At 42.2% G+C, this 18,301-nt stretch overlaps 1 protein-coding gene across 1 annotated transcript; it reads left to right on the forward strand.

Annotated features, from left to right (window-relative positions):
- The first annotated feature begins 1,388 nt into the window (after positions 1-1,388).
- Positions 1,389-9,489, forward strand: CYP7A1 (cytochrome P450 family 7 subfamily A member 1). The gene is made up of 6 exons (XM_077351199.1): positions 1,389-1,477; positions 3,778-4,018; positions 5,247-5,857; positions 6,744-6,874; positions 7,570-7,745; positions 8,672-9,489. Exons 1-6 carry the CDS (start codon positions 1,389-1,391, stop codon positions 8,969-8,971), a joined length of 1,548 nt encoding a protein of 515 aa, XP_077207314.1. The 3' UTR covers positions 8,972-9,489.
- The last annotated feature ends 8,812 nt before the right edge of the window (positions 9,490-18,301 follow it).

An 18,301-nucleotide genomic window follows, 5' to 3' on the forward strand; every position in this document is an offset into this window, starting at 1 on the left:
TAGTGGAATAATAATACTGTGAGCTAGTGCCCAGTCTACCCTTTCCACTGTGCTATACAAGATGTGTTCATGTGGTTTTGTTTCCCAAATGAGTATTTTGATAGACAGACAGACAGACAGATCTGTCCCTCATTTGGTTATGTGGATTTTCTGAGTAAACTGATAAACAAATGCACTGTTGTTCTTGAGCGGATCCAGAAGAACCAGATTGTGCTTTTGGGCAGAGGAACTGTGAGGAACTAGTTAGGAAGTGGCTAGTATTGTGTGGAACCATCCTCTCCTCTGCCTGCCACCGGGACCGCACTTACACTTTATCTCCTACCCACCAACATTCATGCACCAAGTAAGAAGAAAACCAGAAAGAACAGAAGGCTTGGTGACTTAATAAACGTACAAGCAGCCAAGTGCTTATAAACGTACAAGCAGCCAAGAGAGCCAATTTGGTGTAGTATTAAGAGTGGTGGCCTGGATAGAGTACCAGGATAGAGTCCCCACTCCTTCACATGCAGCTAGCTGGGTGACCTTGGGATAGTCACAATTCTGAGAACTCTCTCACCCACACCTACTTTACAGGGTTTCTATTATGGGGAGAAGAAAGGAAGGTGTTTGCAAGTCCCTTTGCAACTCCTTTGGGTAGTGAAAAGCAGGGTATAAAAACCAACTCTTCTTTTATTCATAATGTTTGATAATAAACACATTGCCATCGAATCTTAACATTAAATTATTGCCTGTCACTTCTACCCAAGCATTTCCTAGGATCTTACAGGACTTAAAGATCCCTTTCACTACATGTCAATTTGAACTGGTACTATAGTTCCATCTAAAACAAGTAATGAAGAAAGGAATGCAATTTTTAATTGTATCACACTTAAATTCAACATTGGCTCCACTCAGTTTTGTCCCTAGCCCAGACTGCATTTCCTACATGTCAGGCTGCCTTTTCTCCCTCTCCTGGCACCACACCTGCATTCTTGAAATTAGAAGTTGGCATCCCCAGTAGAAGTCACGTCACAGTATGACAAAGATACAATTGAACTATAAACTGAGCTTGGTCAATCTGCTGGTTACATCACAATATGTCTGAGAGACCTTTACATTATCAGTTATTACAGCCCTTTGATTACTTTCAGCCTTCACTGATAAGTGTTAATCAGTTCAAGGCCACCGCTTCAAGTATCTAATACAACTTTGTCCTGGTTTTTGCAGGGATTTTGGTCTGGAGGCACAGAAGTTTTGTCCAGAAATGGTTAATTAATAGCTTACTTAGGTTATTTCAGTTCAATGAATGGGCACTCCTATACTGAATATAAAAAGTGGCACTTTCACATCTTCTGAAACATTTTCAGGCTTGGGTGTAAACTCCTGTAAATTTACGACAGTTGCTTGAAATGTCTGCAATATCTGCATTGCTTTTCTTATGGGAAATAGTGATTATTTTGTGCTGTAATTTGTTATTGGTTATAGGGATAAGAAGGAGGTAAGAATGATTTTTAATACATATTTTGATGACATCTGTACTTTCCCCTTTTATATCACTATATTTGAATATGTTTTTTTTTTAAAAAACCCTGGTATGCTTAATAAAATAGCCATTGGTAAAAGTAAGTTAACTGTAATGACTCACTTTCCAAGTGGGCATGCATGAAGAATTAGTAGACAGACCTTTTGAAACACTGGCACAAATTTCACGAGTTAAATTACATGTAGGATTGACTAAATTATATGATTTGTGTTTCTGAGATTTTCAGAAATGATTGGCATTGAAGTTCAGGTGAAGTCAGCCAGTAACATGGTCTTTGAAATATATTTAAGAATCTCCTTTTCTATATTACAGATATTTTCTAATTAGATCTGTAATTACTTTTCATAGGTTAATCATTTGATTTACTAATAATTAAAATAAAATTGATTAAAAGGTTTTAGTTCTCTAGGAAACAAATGAATACACATGTTGACATTTCTCTGTATGGTTTTTGTCTTGTTTCTCTTTTAGTGTCTTGCTTTTATAACACAGAAGATAAAAAGTGATAAAAGTGATTTATGTGTACCATTTGTTAAGTGATAAGGAAATGCAGCATTATATAGTAATATGTTACAAATATTCAAACAAAGCAATGCATGCAAATATATAGCAATTTAGTGTGTCCACTAAACATGTATTTGCTTTTGTGTGCTCATAGCACACATATAGGAAAACCTCACTTGCTTCAGGAGGAAAGCCCAAAGTCTGAAAGCTGTTAATAATAAGTCACTAATGTGATCTGGAAATGTAAACGACAGTAAATTATTTGATCTCTGCCCATCAATTTAATTAACATTCCATAGTATTGTCATCTTAGATATTTTGTAATTATACATATCTGATCCCCCCCCATTTTGCATAAGTTCACTATGCTTTCAAAGATTACTTGATCTACAGTTTACTTTAGGATTTTTCAGTTTTTCAGTGGCTATATCACATAATCACAATTTACATGGACCTCAAAAAAAAGAGAGTCTTGAAACAATTATACAAACAAGCCACCCCCAACCCCCCTTGCAAGCTTCCCCCCCCCTGGCAGCCTCACCACCCCAACCCACCCTCTCTTATTAACATTATAGCAATTGGTAGCTTTGATCAGAAGTGCACACTTAGGTTCATGTAAAAAATGCAACCAATTAATTCAGTGAAACTTGTAATGAAACCCTGAGTAGAGTTTTTTTTCCCTTTTGATGACTTCTATGGATTTAGAAAGAGCCTCTTGTGGCGCAGAGTGGATACGGCAGCAGACATGCAGTCTGAAAGCTCTGCCCATGAGGCTGGGAGTTCAATCCCAGCAGCCGGCTCAAGGTTGACTCAGCCTTCCATCCTTCCGAGGTTGGTAAAATGAGTACCCAGCTTGCTGGGGGGTAAACGGTAATGACTGGGGAAGGCACTGGCAAACCACCCCGTATTGAGTCTGCCATGAAAACGCTAGAAGGCGTCACCCCAAGGTCAGACAGGACTCGGTGCTTGCACAGGGGATACCTTTACCTTTAACTCTGTTTAATTGGAAGAACAGTTCAGTGTAGTTGGGTTGGGTTATAAATGCATGTATATATATATTGGTCTTGGCAACTTATGTGAAAGGGTTTGTCACATTCCTCTTCAGTGGTATATTAAGGCAGTTATTCACCTGTGGACTTTTTGGGCAGATGGTAAATAGAAAAAAAAACATGTATTTTAAAATATTTGTAAAAGAAAAAGGCATGTATCAGCAATGCTAGCAATCATGTTGTATACATGAGCCACCCAAAGTTAAGCCAAACAGATTTTCTGTTCATTTCACCAGACAGCAAACCCTGGGAGATTGCCAGGGTTCACCCAAATGTAGCTTATTTTACTCAAATAGAAAAAAACCCTTCTCCAATTCTGTTCTACAGTATTCATAAGATAATAAAATGTATCTTGGCAAACATATTTTGAATTCTATTTATGTTAAAAATTATTGGTGATAACGAAGAGTGAATGAGAAAGTAGTGATATGTTTAGAACAGAAGATAAATTGCATTGAATTTGATTTACTGCACTTGGTGCATTTTCATGACTGAGGCTGTAACAAGCTTCTGTATTGTGCTCAAGTTATTATTTGCTAGTTATCTAGTACCTCCTTAGTGGATTTATTGCTCAGATGAGGGCAATTCCTTCTAGCAACAATGGAAATTGTGCGTTGTAAATAGAAGCTTCCATGGCAGACTTGAAGGTCAAATCTGAATTTATGATCCTAATCTATGCCATGTCCCTGTTGCCTTTTGCAGACGTCTGAATGAGCCACCCTTGGAGAATGGGATGGTGCCATATCTGGGCTGTGCTTTACGGTTTGGCTCTAATCCTCTCAAATTCCTCAGAGAAAGACAAAGGAAATATGGCTCCATTTTCACTTGCAGGTTGGCAGGAAAATATGTTCATTTTCTCACAGACCCTTTTTCCTATCACTCTGTGATGCAACAAGGAAGATATCTGGACTGGAAAAAGTTCCATTTCACAGCCTCAGCAAAGGTAGCACATTCAGAAAATGAGAATGCTTCAGAAATAATACAATGTATTTGAAGTTGTTTTTTTTTAAATTTAGAATGGTGGAAATCCTAAAAATGTACCAGCATCTTTGTTCAAAAACTTAGTTATATAGAAACAGATTTTCTTTAGAGATCAGGATAGATTCATTTAAAACTCGTAAATCACAGTTTAGCAGAATATATCCTGATATACTGTGTAGTTCTCTCAAATTATAATGTTCACATTAAAGGCATTTTGTAACAAATTTATCAGAAACTGTTGTCATGGATTTCCATGCTGCAGGTTGTCATTTAGATGTTCATGTCGTATGTCATTGACTGCTACTGTGAAACAGGTATCTTCTATATATCAACATGGGATGCCTGGCTCCATACACATGACATTGGCAGTTTCAGCTCATATCGGGACCAGGACACAAGTATAGAGAGTTTAAGTTTTTTCATTGTACCTTTTCCGCAGTCTGAGTGCATAGAAGAACATGGTTTCTGATCAGGAAAATTGTGTGGGTGGAAACTGTAAACCAGTTTTTTGTACCCTGGATGTTTAACAAACAAACAAACAAACAAACACTAATCACGCAGTCCGTGAAACTCCCCAGTCCATCTAATCGCATTCGGTTGAGCTTTAGTGCCAGCAGGTTTCTACAATCAGTTTCAATTCTAAAATAAAAACCTTATGTTTCACGCTTTCAAGTGCAACCTTTTCTAACCAAACACATGAAGGTGTAAAATGGAAGAAAGGCCTGAGGATAACACTCATATTCAGTACAAGCTATCATTTCCGTCTACTCTGGAAAAATCAGAGTCTACTCGCTACTTTGGCAGGAGACAATGAAAATCTCTTTTCAGCTGAACTGGAATTAAGGTCCTAAGTAATCATACTTTATTTATCATTATCAGTAGGCTATAATTAATAATCTGTGCTCTTATTCTATATCACTGGTTTAAATTATGGATAAAATCACTTGCTTGTGGTTTTTCATTGTACATTCATTCGCTTTGTGGGCCATGTTCTGCTGCTGTATAGGGCTCCTAATACTCCCCCCCCTCTCCATACTGTTCAATGTTCTCCTAGCATATTTGGCTTTCTGGCCATGAGATTCAAAGAGCTTCCCAGAGTGCATGTTTGTGGCCAGAAAGAGGTGAAGAGGATGGATCCCAGCTATAGGTTGTAATCAGCTTTTCTTAATTTTTGCCATATTTGATGACAGGCTTTTGGACATGGAAGTATTGATCCAAAGGATGGTAACACCACTGAAAATATGCACCAGACCTTCATGAAAACATTGCAGGGTAAAGCCCTGAATTTTCTCAATGAAGCTATGATGAAAAACCTTTCCTGTGTTATGCTGGAATCAACTGCATCAAAACTGAATTCCAGTGACTGGGTAACAGATAAGCTTTATGAATTCTGTTGCCGTGTGATGTTTGGATCTGGGTTTTTAACACTTTTTGGTACAGAGATTAACACAAACAATGACAAGATTCATTCTAACCAAGAAGACCAAAAATCTCTTATTCTATCCTCTCTAGAGAATTTTAAAGAATTTGACCAAATTTTTCCAGCTCTTGTGGCAGGCCTACCTATCTATATATTCAAAGGTGCCCACAGGGCACGTGAGAAGCTGGCTGAATCTCTACTCCATGAGAATCTTCAAAAAAGGGAGAACATTTCTGAACTTATTTCTCTCCGCATGTTCTTGAATGACACACTCTCAACTTTTGATGATGAGGAAAAAGCAAAGACCCATCTTGCAGTTCTGTGGGCTTCACAAGCAAACACAATTCCAGCTACATTTTGGAGCTCATTCTATCTTATTAAGTAAGTAGCTACACAAGCCATACTATAAGAAATAGAAATTTCATCTGTGCAGCCAAATTCTGCTCTGGATTATGCCACAGTATGCATAGTATTTGGCAAACTGGTCTTCTGTGTTGTCCTGCCAAAAGATGAAAAGAATTGAACCACACCTCAGATTTCTCATCTAATTTATAGAAAAAGTCACAAACTATCTGAGACCATAATACGCAGGATATTCAGAAATGGTAGTTAGTTGTCTCAGTAAAACTTTACCTTTTATATTCTCTCCATTGCAGAAACTAGATTTCACATCATTTAAAATATGTTTGTTCAACCTATATTTCAATAATCATAATGATAATAAATTCAGCCGTGTTGGTCTGAAGCAATAAAACAATGTTTGGGTCCAGTTTAATACTGGGTATAAGCTTTACATGCATCGGTTACATTTCAGGTCTCAACCAACTCAGCCAGCTCATAGCTACCTCTCATGTGGTTTTCAAGGCAAGAAGAGACATAGTTTGCAATTGCATTCATCTGCATAACTTCCATCTTCCATGGTGGTCATCTACCCACATACTAACCAGACCACGGCCAATCCTGTTTAGCTCCCAAGACCTGATGAGATTGAGCTAATCTGGGCTATTCAGGTTGTTCTTTCCCATGGCCATCTGTAAATATGACTTTAATAGTTGTGGTGGGCTAGGAACATTTCATCCTGGGAGGAAATAGAGGGTTGTTACTTGATCTTCAGGAGGCTTTGGGTTCCATCTTTTCTTTCACAAAGGCCTGCTACTCTCATCCACTTAGCAGAGACTGTGACTAGCAACTACGTATCTTCTCTTCCTGGTGCCCATGCATAAGGTCATAGCCACTCTTTGCATTGTGACCAGCTTCTCTGTTTCAGGAATCCAAAAGCAATGGAAGCAGCTGTAAAAGAGATACAACAGGTGCTGGAAAATGCTGGTGAAAAAATGGGCTTGAATAGGAAGCATGTTTGGTTGAATCAAAAACAGCTGGATAACATGCCTGTATTAGGTATGCTTGGTTTGATTTCTTTGCTATCAAGTGTCAGTTGACTTATGGCAACAATGTTTTCAAGGCAAAAGCTGCTCAGAGGTGGTTTGCCATTGCCTGCCTCTGCATCGTGGCCCTAATATCCCTTGGTGGTCTCTTTCCAAATACAGGGCTGACCCTGCCTAGCTTCAGAGATCTGATGAGATCAGGCTAGTTTAGACATCCAGGTTAAGACTTGTTTAGTAAGTAATAAAGTACCTGGAACTTCCACCACTTTCCTGTATTGCTCCACTAATGATCAATGAACTGCTGATATTTCTGTGTGCGTAAAGCACCATCACACCGCAGTCACCTTCTGACAACCTCAGTCAAGGCTTTTCAAGGCAAGTGGGAAGCAGAGATAGTTTACCAGTGCCTTTCTCTGCAGAATCTTCCTGTCCAAGAAACAACCCTGCTTATCTTCCAAGATCTTTTGAGACTGGGCTTTACCATGTGGCTTTCCCCGTCTTCCCTTCCTGCTGATATTTAGAAACCATTAAACATTAAGAAACACCAGTTTTATAGTATTCTTGTTCATGGTCACACTACAACATATGTGCTTTCAACATAGCCGTAACAGCATTCGGTTGTAAATAATAACAATCCAAGGAATTTTATTCTTGTCATCATCTTCAAAATGTGTCTGTGTTAATGACCCTCTATCTTTTTTTACACAGATAGTATTATCAAAGAAGCAATACGACTCTCCAGTGCATCTATGACAATCAGAGTTGCTAAGGAAGATTTCTCTTTGCAGCTAAGCACTGGCTCCTACAATATCCGCAAAGATGACATCATAGCCCTTTATCCTCAGCTGTTACATTTTGATCCAGAAATTTATTCTGATCCCTTGGTGAGTAATTAAAGCTTCAGATAATAATTGCACAAATTAAAGAGATGGTGTCTTTGTCTACAATAAAGCATTTGGTGTCAATGCTGTTATTCTTCTGTAACTCACAGATTCTATGCTTTTGGTAGAAAAACAGTGAACTTATGAGAACTTTCTCAAGATGCATTGGGGTGCAAGGAAAAATAAATGTGTAACAAGTACATGCCAAGCAAGCTGCAATTTTAATAAAAATTAAATAGTCTTTAAAAAATTGGTAGCTTTGTACCTAAGGTCAAATTCACTTGGATCAATTCTGCACTGGCAGCGCTGCTCCAGGCTGCCACTGGTGCATTGTGGCAGAAGACTGGAGCATATCTGCTGCTGAAATGTGTCCCTGTGGGGGATGCACCTACGGTGGAAGGTTAAGCCATGGGAAGTGGGGAGCTGTTTTGCAGGAAGGTGCAATCCCACCTTCCTGGGGAGGGGGGAAATGCCCATTCAGCCCCATAATGCAGTGAAGCTCCGCAAAGCCAAGTGTGGTATTTTCAGCCCTCTCCAGGCTTGCTGTTGGAGAGGCCCCATTGGCTCCCAGCGTGGCTAAGGGAACATGGAAAATATCCATATTCCCTTAACTCAGGCCAACGGTGCCTTAAAGCGCATGAGGCCCAGGAGAGGCCCGCCCCAATGGTGACATCATATGGAAATAGGGATTCTCCCCACTGCCATATGACTGCATTCCTGACCTTTTCTGCCTGTGTGAAATCGGTCTTGGCGAACTTAGTTCTTTTCAATTCCTCTCTTACTGATGGTGTACAAGTGAGAAGAATCAGGTTGGGGATGAGGAATCCAGAAAAGCAATTTAAATTTTATATCTACTTGTGTGAAACCTAAAAAATGTACTTATAATTGAGTTTCTGAATTAATTATGTTATTTTGGGCTTTGTTAACAGGCATTCAAGTATGACCGTTATCTTAGCAAAAATGGAGAAGAAAAGACAATTTTTTATCGCAATGGTCAGAAGTTAAAATATTACTACATGCCATTTGGAATAGGGCGTGCCAAATGCCCTGGAAGATTATTTGCAGTTCATGAAATTAAACAATTTTTGACTCTGTTGCTTTCCTGCTTTGAGGTGGAGTTTGTGGACAAAAATGTGAAATGTCCTTCATTAGACCAGTCACGTGCTGGACTTGGAATTTTACAACCAACAACTGATGTTGAATTCAAGTACAGATTAAAACCTCTTTGAATGCATGCAACAAAAGATTTGCTCAGATGTGCCAAGAATAATGAGTCTGAAGCAACTACTAATAACACTTTAAATGATTTGTGAAGGAAATTCTTTCCTTTGGAAATCTAATTGAGGACTACATTTTTACAGGCTCTCAGACAGTAGGAGGTATACTTCAGTCCACTAAATATTCTTCTACAATAGAGCACTTTATGTGTAAGTGTATAGCTTGCAGTAGATCAAGGATTCCTCCTTCAGGTAGAAACCCTTCCTATGCTGCTGCTCTTTATGTTTGTGCAAACCAGCCATACAGACAAACGTGAGATCAGGGGTTGGGACTGAGAGCAATTGTTTGCATAACATTGGTTAATCATCACATCAATAGAATGCCAGCTGAAGGATTCTGCACACAAGCCCTCTGCTTTGTGGCCGTTCAGCAGCCTTTCAACGTGGATTTCCTCGGTGGGAGTTGATAAATTGTATTGTTGATAACTTTAGAGAATATTTATATGTGTGTGCATACAAGCCACTTTCATTAAACAGAAAAATCTTTGATCTCCTTGTAATGATCATCTTAGAAATATTGTCAATAAATAAATTTTGTTCTATGAAAGGAATTTTCCCTCTCTCAAATTAATGTGATTTTTGTAAATGGTCAGTTATCAGCCAGTTATCACTCTGTTCCACTGAGTAATGTTAAAAGTATTATTAATGTGCAGCTTAAAAAATGTTATAAGGGAACATTAATAGGCACCCTATAGACATAAGAATTTCAAATGCATTTAGGAATCTCTCAACACAAACTGAGTACTGTAGGCATGCCTAAACTGTCTGAGGGAGAATTGTCCAGAGCACAAAGAGAAGATATGTTTAAAAAATGTCTGTGCACGCGCACACACACAGATTCCAATATATAACTAAGACTTCACAAAGCTATATGTTAAAAATGATTGTACGGATACAGTGGCTTCAATTTAATCTTCAGGCATCATTGTGCTTGAATAATATTGAGGGCTGCTGCCTGATTGAAATAATTTAGTTGATTAATCATAGGTGTTTTAATTGTTCATTGAGTAAATCTGCATACATTTGCATATAAATAAACAATAATGACAAAACTGAACACTTTATATTTGGACCAATGAGTTAGTGCCAACTAAAAGAATGCCTTTCTTTTCCATAATATAAAAGCAACTCTTCTCCAATGTCACCTGCCATCTTCTGTTTCTGTAAAACTAACAAAAACCCTTAAAGAAATTGCATGTGAAAAAGTTTTTTCCTTTTCCTTCTTTCCTGAAAAGCCCAAGTAGTAGATGGGTAACTGGAGTATTTTTATAATAACAATAACAATAACAATAACAATAACAATAACAATAACAATAACAATAACAATAACAATAACAATAACAATAACAATAACAATAACAATAACAATAACAATAACAATAACAATAATATTTAACCGCTCCTGCGGTTAAATAAAGCCCTAAGGGCTATTGGGGAGGAGTTAGGGCAGGCTCTGTCCATGCTAAAAACTTGGAGGGGGTAATCAGGAGCTGCAAAGCGGCTCCTGATTCGCCCCTCCAAGTGCCACTCAAGGGCCAAGCGGCCAATGGGGAGGTGCACGAAATGCCTTCCAATTGGCCCCTCATCAGGACGGACCAAAATTCCATTCACCCAGCCCAGTCTGGCTGCCAGTCTTCTCCTGACCACCACAGGGACAGGAGGTCAGCAGGGCTGCCGAGGGGGATGAGAACAGAGGCTGTGCCAGCCCTTTTTGCCCCAAGGCTGTCCTAACTGTCATGTCCAACTTCAAGTTGCCTCAGAACCCTGACAGAGCTGGCAGGAGGCTGCAAAGTGATCCCCCTCCCCCCCCTCAGGCCTGCTGCGAAGGAACCTCTGACAGGCCCTGACTGAGGGGAGGGAGGCATTTTCCTTCAGAGAACAACGCAGGGTAGTCTGAGGGCCTTCCTTTTGAAGGGGGGTGACTTTCCCCTTCTGCCAAACAATTGCCTGACAGGGAGGTCACAGACAAGCCCCTTCTCACTTAAAATACTGCTCTGCTCAGAGGTTAGACACAGCCAAGCCATGTGTCTTTCTTCTTTGGAACTTTCTGCAGATTTGAGGTCACTGCACAGCATTATTCTGCAGAAGAAACTGGCTCTTTTGTTTCCTGTTTCATCTGCACAACAACCCTGTGCAGTAGGCCTCAAGTATTTCAATTCAACAACAACCTGTGTGTTTCTTCTCTACCACAACCCTGGCCAAAGTAGCCCTTTCTGCCTGGGGAGCTGATCTTTATACTCTGCATGTGAGCTGTAATTCCAAAAGCTCTCCAGGCCCCACCTGGAGGTTAGCTACCCCTGGGTTGGAAATATTCCTGGAGGTTTGGAGGTGGGACTTCAAAATTGTACAATGCCTCAGAGTCCAGCCTTCAAAGGAGCCATTTTTGCCTGCAGTTGGTAGGGAGTGGTGAAGGCCTGTCCCTCCTGGCCTATGGATTATGGCCAGCCCTTACCAGCAACTGTTTGTATTCTGGGGTGCAGACAGGCAGACCAGCATCAGTCCTGTGAGTTTGGAAAGTGCAGGAAGATCTAAATAAATATTTACAGCCTAAAACTGTAAATAGAGAACAAGTACAAGTACATGGTAACTGAATGACTTATTGGCCTGGCAAATAACCTTGGCCTTGCAAATAAAAAAACAGTATAAAAAAACCTTACTAAGGTCAAGACTGCTGTGCACAGAAAGTCTTCCTCTTAGGGTTGCCAGCTTCCCTGCGAGGCTCGCTACCCCACCTCCCTCATGGGGAGTCTGCTATGGGGAGAGAAAGGGAAGACGATTGGAAAATGCTTTGAGACACCTGAGGCCTGCTGGGTCACTGCGGTAAAGGTATCCCCTGTGCAAGCACCAAGTCATGTCTGACCCTTAGGGTGACGCCCTCCAGGATTTTCATGGCAGACTCAATACGGGGTGGCCTTGCCAGTGCCTTCCCCAGTCATTACCATTTTACCCCCCCAGCAGCAAGCTGGGTACTCATTTTACCGACCTCGGAAGGATAGAAGGCTGAGTCAACCTTGAGCCAGCTGCTGGGATCAAACTCTGAACCTCCTGGACATCGCTTCAGACAGGATTTCTGCTGCTTACCACTCTGCGCTACAAGAGGCAGAGTGTTTAGGTGACAGTAAAGAGACATAAAGACTAAGAGCTCAATACCTGGATCCACATCAGTATTGCCTGAAGAGTAACATTGAACTAAGATCATAAGAACATAAGAGAAGCCATGCTGGATCAGGCCAATGGCCTATGTAGTACAACACTATCTGTCAAACAGTAGCCAAAACTGCCATCAGGCAGTCCACCAGTGGGGCCAGAACTCCAGATGCTCTCACTCTGTTGCCCTCCAAACACCCAGAATAGAGAACATCCCTGTCCCAGATATACTGTTCTGTCTATACCTTATAAGTAATAACTACTGGTGAACCTCTGCTCTATATTAATCTAATACTCCCCCCCCCCGAAGCTGTCTATGCTTGTAGCTGCCTCCACTTTTGTGACACTAAATTCCATGTATTAATTACTCTTTGGGTGGAGATGTACTTGTTCTAAACGTACTGCTCATTAATTTCATTAAGTGCCCACAAGTTCTACAAGATCTTATACTGTGAGAAATGGAAAAAGTACTCCTTTCTCTTCCTTCTCTATCCTAAGCATAATTTTGTAAATTTCTATCATGTCACCCCTCAGTCGTTATTTCTCCAAGCTAAAGAACCCTACTCTTAACAGGCAGGGGGTTCCCCCCCCCATCACACCTTGAATAAAATTTTGTTGGTATTAAAGGTGACATTGGACTTAATTTTTGTTCTGCTTCTTCTACCCACCTGAATCTGTGTACAGTCCTGGTCTCAGTATATCCAAAAGGACATCCTAGAGCTGAGAAAAGTGCAGAAAGAGGGCAACTGTGGGGCTGGAGTACCTTCACTATGAGAAAAGGATGAAGAGCCGCAAAGAGTTTAGGAGAGAGGAGGCTAATGAGGGACAAGACACGATTGCAGTTTATAAAATTGTGCCTGGAGTAGAGAGAGTTGGCAAAGCGAACCTTTTCTCCCTTTCACCGAATACGAGAACTTGAGGGCATCCAATGAACCTGATGGACAGTAGATTCAGGAAAGACAAAAGGAAATACTTCTTTATACAGAGAGTGATTGAAATGTGGAATTTGCTGTCAGAGGATGACAGCCACAGGCATGGATAGCCAGACAGAGAATTAGATAGATTCATGGATGGCGACTACTAGCCATGGTGACTGAAGGCAACCTCCATGTTCAGAGACAGTTCACCTCTGAATCCCAGGGCCTGGAGGCAACATCAGGAGAAGGTCAGTATCTATGCCCTGTTCATTGGGCCTCCAGAGGAACTGGTTGGCCATTGTATGAGATAGGATGCCGGACTAGATAGACCACTGGTCTGATCCAGCAGGCTCTTCTTATGTACACAGAGTTTCCTTATTATTCTAGGTAAGCAAATGGGCTAATGTATTCTGGTTGGGAAAACATCACATTTTGGTATAGTGATTAAGAGTAGCAGCTTCTAATCTGCTGAGCTGGGTTTGATTCCCTGCTCCTCCACATGCCGCCAAATGGGTGACCTTGGGCTCATCACAGCTCTGATAGTGTTTTCACAGAGCAATAATAATGGTTACTGGTTGCTGCCCAGATCCGGTTTAAGGTGCTAGTTCTTACTTTCAAGACCCTCCGTGGTCTGGGACCCACATACCTGAGGGACCGCCTTTTGTCCTATGTTCCCAGCAGGGCCTTGCGCTCTGCGGGGACAAATCTGTTGGTCATTCCCGGCCCCAGAGAAGGGGGCCTGGCCTTGACCAGGACCAGGGCCTTTTCGATCCTGGCCCCTACCTGGTGGAATTAGCTCCCGGAAGAGCTACAGCTCTGTGGGAGCTCCCAGCATTCCACAGGGCCTGCAAGATGGAGCTCTTCCACCAGGTCTATCGCTGAGGCCGGCGTGCAAAGGAAGGTCTGGACCCCCCCCCCTCCTTTTTCTGGGTCTATTAAGAGCGGATTAAAGGGAGAGATCAGCCCCTTTGTCCATCCTGAGGTCCTAATAGTATTAGTGTGGGGTTTTGCCGCCAAATGATTAGGTGTTTTGCCTTAGTTTTTAGGGTTTTTTTCATAAATATAAAAATATAGAAACAGAACAGATAATATAAGTGGTTAATACAAAGAAAAATAGATTATTTATTTATTTATCATACTTCTATACCACCCTCCCCGGAGGCTCAGGGTGGTTTACATTATAACAGAGAACCTTACATAAAACAGTCTGTAGAACATGTACATTGATAACCAACAATTGCAACCAACACAACACAGTATAACAGTAAACAGTTGTGATACAAATAGGTCCAGGGCTTGTTGATGGGATTCTGAGGGGGGTGGCTTATTGATTGAATTCTGAGGGAGGGGTGGGGGGGAGCAGGGGCCCTTGGTCGCTGTAGATTACGTCTGGTCTCGGCCAAATGCCTGGTGGAGGAGCTCCTTTTCGCAGGCCTTGCGGAACTGTTTAAGCTCCGTCAGGGCCATGATCTCCTCTGGGAGCTCGTTCCACCAGGTAGGGGCCAGAACAGAGAATGCTCTGGCCCTGGTCGAGACCAGACGGACTTCTTTAGGGCCAGGGATCCTTAGCTGATTGGAAGCGGTAGAGCGTAGAGCTCTTTTGGGGGCATAGGCAGGGAGACGGTCCCTCAGGTACACTGGGCCCTGACTGCGTATGGCCTTGAAGGTAATTACCAGGACCTTTAGTCTGATCCGGAATTCAACTGGTAACCATTGCAGCTGATGGAGAATAGGCCGGATATGGGACCTCCACGGTGTTGCCGTGAGGATCCTGGCTGCTGCATTTTGAACTAGTTGTAGTTTCCGGGTCAGGGTTAAGGGCAGGCCTGCGTAGAGCGAGTTACAAAAGTCCAGTCTAGAGGTGACCGTCGCATGGATCACTGTGGCTAGGTGTTCCGGGGCCAGGTAGGGCGCTAGTAGTTTGGCTTGGCGGAGATGGCAGAATGCCAGCCGCGCTACCTTTGTGACCTGGGCCTCCATTGTGAGGGAGGCGTCCAGAATCACGCCTAGGTTCCTGGCGGAGTGAGCCGTGGAGAGCTGCACGCCATCCAGGGTAGGCAGGCACGCTTCCTCACAAGGGCCCTTCCTACCTAGCCACAGGACCTCCGTCTTTGAAGGATTGAGCTTCAGACAACTCTGCTTGAGCCATCTCGTCACTGCTTTCAGGCAGCTGGCTAATGCTTCTGGGGGAGAGTCAGGGCGGCCATCCATCAGGAGGAAGAGCTGGGTGTCATCTGCATATTGATGGCAACCCAGCCCAAACTTCCGTACCAGCTGTGCGAGAGGGCGCATGAAGATGTTGAATAGGATAGGAGAGAGGACCGCTCCTTGTGGGACTCCACAAGTAAGTTGCCGGCGGCCTGATGTTTTCTCTCCTATTGATCTCCTATTATGATCTTCATTTGTTACACTTATATCCCATTTTAGTATCCCCTTTTTGTTTATCTTCTTAAATAATTCAGAGAAGGGCCCCATTGTTCTTGAAACACCTCTTCTGTTTTTCCATTAACTATCAGTGTCAGTTTGGCCATCTTTGCAAAGTCCGCTAGTTTGTTAGTTTTTTGTTGATGGGCTAGTCGGTTATAAATTGTGTTTTATTGGGGGGGTTTATTGTAAGCCACCACAAGCCCTTGTGGGAGTGGCGGGATATAAATGTAATGAATAATGTAATGAATAAATATCAGGGCTCTCTCAGCCATACCTACTTCACAGAGTATCTATTGTGGGGAGAGGAAAGGAAGGAGATTGTGGGCCATTCCGCACCAGGATGTATGTGGCAAATTGGTTGCGGGACGAAAAAACGGCATTTTAAATAGTGGAATTTGTCGTTATGCATACCTGGCTTTGTAGTAGAATCCAGTTGCGCTTCTATCATTTCTCACAGGTTTCCGGTCTCTGCAAAAATCGCTAGCCAGGAAGCGATATTGCCATCAAGCAGCCAATGGGCGGCCGTTATCAGGATCCCAAAAAGCCCCTTTCCCTTTAAGGAAGTTAAAAAAAACACGTTGCAACGAATCTGCGTTGATTCGTTGCAGTGGAGAGACCCATCTAGGTAGCAGGTGGTGTTTGAGCTGCCGTTTCATCGTTGCCACGCTCCCCCCAAGTGAAAAAAAATACCCCCCCGGCACGGCACAATTTTCGGCCGAAAATACAGTAAAAAATAAAGGGAAAATAAACCAGCAAACGGGGCTGTGTATTGTTTCGTTCTTGGTGACTTAAACTGCAGCCAGGGAAGCCTCGCTGGGTAAACGAAGGCTTGCCGGTGCGTTGATCTCCGCTTGCTCGGAGAAAAAAAAAGGCGATCGCTTCGCCGGAAGATCAGAGGAGAGAGATAGGGGGCGGGACTTTGCAGAGACTGCAGAACTTTTTCACTAGTGTTGCTGATTGGTTGCAAGAGTGTAGCGCTTTCCGGAGGGTGAATCCACTTTTTGGGATTTTCCTGAAAGCCCTACAACGAAGCGCTTTTTGCGGATCGGTTTCAGGAGTGTTGCAGATTGTCAACGACGTTGTGCGTAATGGCAGAACTGTAGCGATTTCAATTTGTAACCATTGTGCTATTTTGGACGAGTGCGGAATGGCCCTGTATATTGCTTTGAGATTCCTTCTGGTAGAGAAAAACGGAGTATAAAAATCCAACTCCCTTCTCTCTGAAAATGAAACTAAACATCAGAAATCAAACTAGCATTCAGATCGGAAGATTTCCAACTGTTCCTGATTTGGTACACTGCAATTATAATGTTAAAGAGTATATGTAGTCTGGATCAAATTTTGATTTGTGAAGCTCCAATTGCACATCATTAGTTAAGTTGAACAAAGGACCAAAAGTATGCCTGGAGCTTTTGGAACTGGACATGGGATGGGAGGGTGTTGATTTCTTTGCAAACGTAGCAAGATTGGTCCAGTTTTACTGGGAAGTTATTCCTTTATATAAAAAACAAACACCCCCCCCTTAAGAAAGCCATGTTTCTAAAAACACTGCTATAGCAAGTATTAGGAAAACTCATTGGTTTTTTATTTAGGTCACACATTACCTCACTTTTAAGGTCAATAGACAATAGTAACCTCAAGTTTCCTGGCTCTCTTTCACTGAAGTCAGTAAAAACAAATCTGATTTACATCATTTGAAATACCCATTCTGCTTTCTTATTGACATAACCTGTAATAACTTCAGCTTACAAGGTTCTTTTGCCCCAAACAGGCAAGAACAGATAAGGGATTTTCAGAGTGGCTCAGAAATGGACCATTTCAGTGGCTGAAAGGCTTTTACATTTCCAGAATAGATTCAAATGAGTAGCCGTGTTGGTCTAAAGTAGCACCTTTAAGACCAACAAAGATTTATTCAAGGCCTGAGCTTTCGAGTGCAAGCACCCTTCGTCAGACTATGATCTTCTTATATGACAGGGAATATATAGCAAAAATCAATTGTTACATCTGTGTCACAACCAAATACAGCCAATGATAATCCTTTGTCAAAACAGCCAATCAGTCCCCTAGAATTCAGTGTACTTTAGAAAGAGTGACCAAAATGCTGCTATTAGAGATCAAAGGCTATCACCTCCCCATATGTTGCTTGCTTCATACCGGTGGTCCCCAACCACCGGGCCGTGACTCCCTCTCCCCGCAGTAAGAAACTTCCCAAAAGCGTCTGATTAGCTTGCGGCCCGGCAAGCTTCGTTTTGGGGGGGGGGGGAGAGAGAGAAGCAGGTCTGCGCATGTCCGTTTGCACCGTTTGGTCCCTTATAGAATGCCCTGGAAGTTTGAAGTGTTCTGGAAGGTTGAAGTGTTCTCCTACAGGTTTTTTAGTCTTGTGGCTTTTGACTTCAGAAGAGTTGGTTCTTATATGCCGCTTTTCTCTACCCAAAGGAGTCTCAAAGGGGTTTAAAGTCACCTTCCCTTTCCTCTCTCCACAACAGACATCCTGTAAGGTAGGTAAGGCTGAGAGAGTCCTGATATTACTGCTCAGTCAGAACAGCTTTATCAGTGCTGTGGTGAGCCCAAGGTCACCCAGCTGGTTGTATGTGGGGGAGCACAGAATCAAACCTGGCTTGCCAGATTAGAAGTCCACACCTAACCACTACACCAAGCTGGCTCTTGAGTTCCCCAAAGCCTCTATTGGAAAAAGAATGATGAACTACACCCACAGTCACAAGCTCTCACCCCCTTGGCAGCCAGCTTGGTGGTGGCAAAATGCACTAGCCCCCTTGGGAACTGGTTTGAG

This window comes from Paroedura picta, chromosome 9, assembly GCF_049243985.1.
Source record: "Paroedura picta isolate Pp20150507F chromosome 9, Ppicta_v3.0, whole genome shotgun sequence".
NCBI lineage: Eukaryota > Metazoa > Chordata > Lepidosauria > Squamata > Gekkonidae > Paroedura > Paroedura picta.

Coding starts and splice junctions, on each gene's coding strand:
- CYP7A1 (XM_077351199.1), top strand. CDS start 1,389: ATGTCTGCAATATCTGCATTGCTTTTCTTATGGGAAATAGTGATTATT. Junction 4,019..5,246: donor ATTTCACAGCCTCAGCAAAG/GTAGCACATTCA, acceptor ATTTGATGACAG/GCTTTTGGACATGGAAGTAT. Junction 5,858..6,743: donor AGCTCATTCTATCTTATTAA/GTAAGTAGCTAC, acceptor TCTCTGTTTCAG/GAATCCAAAAGCAATGGAAG.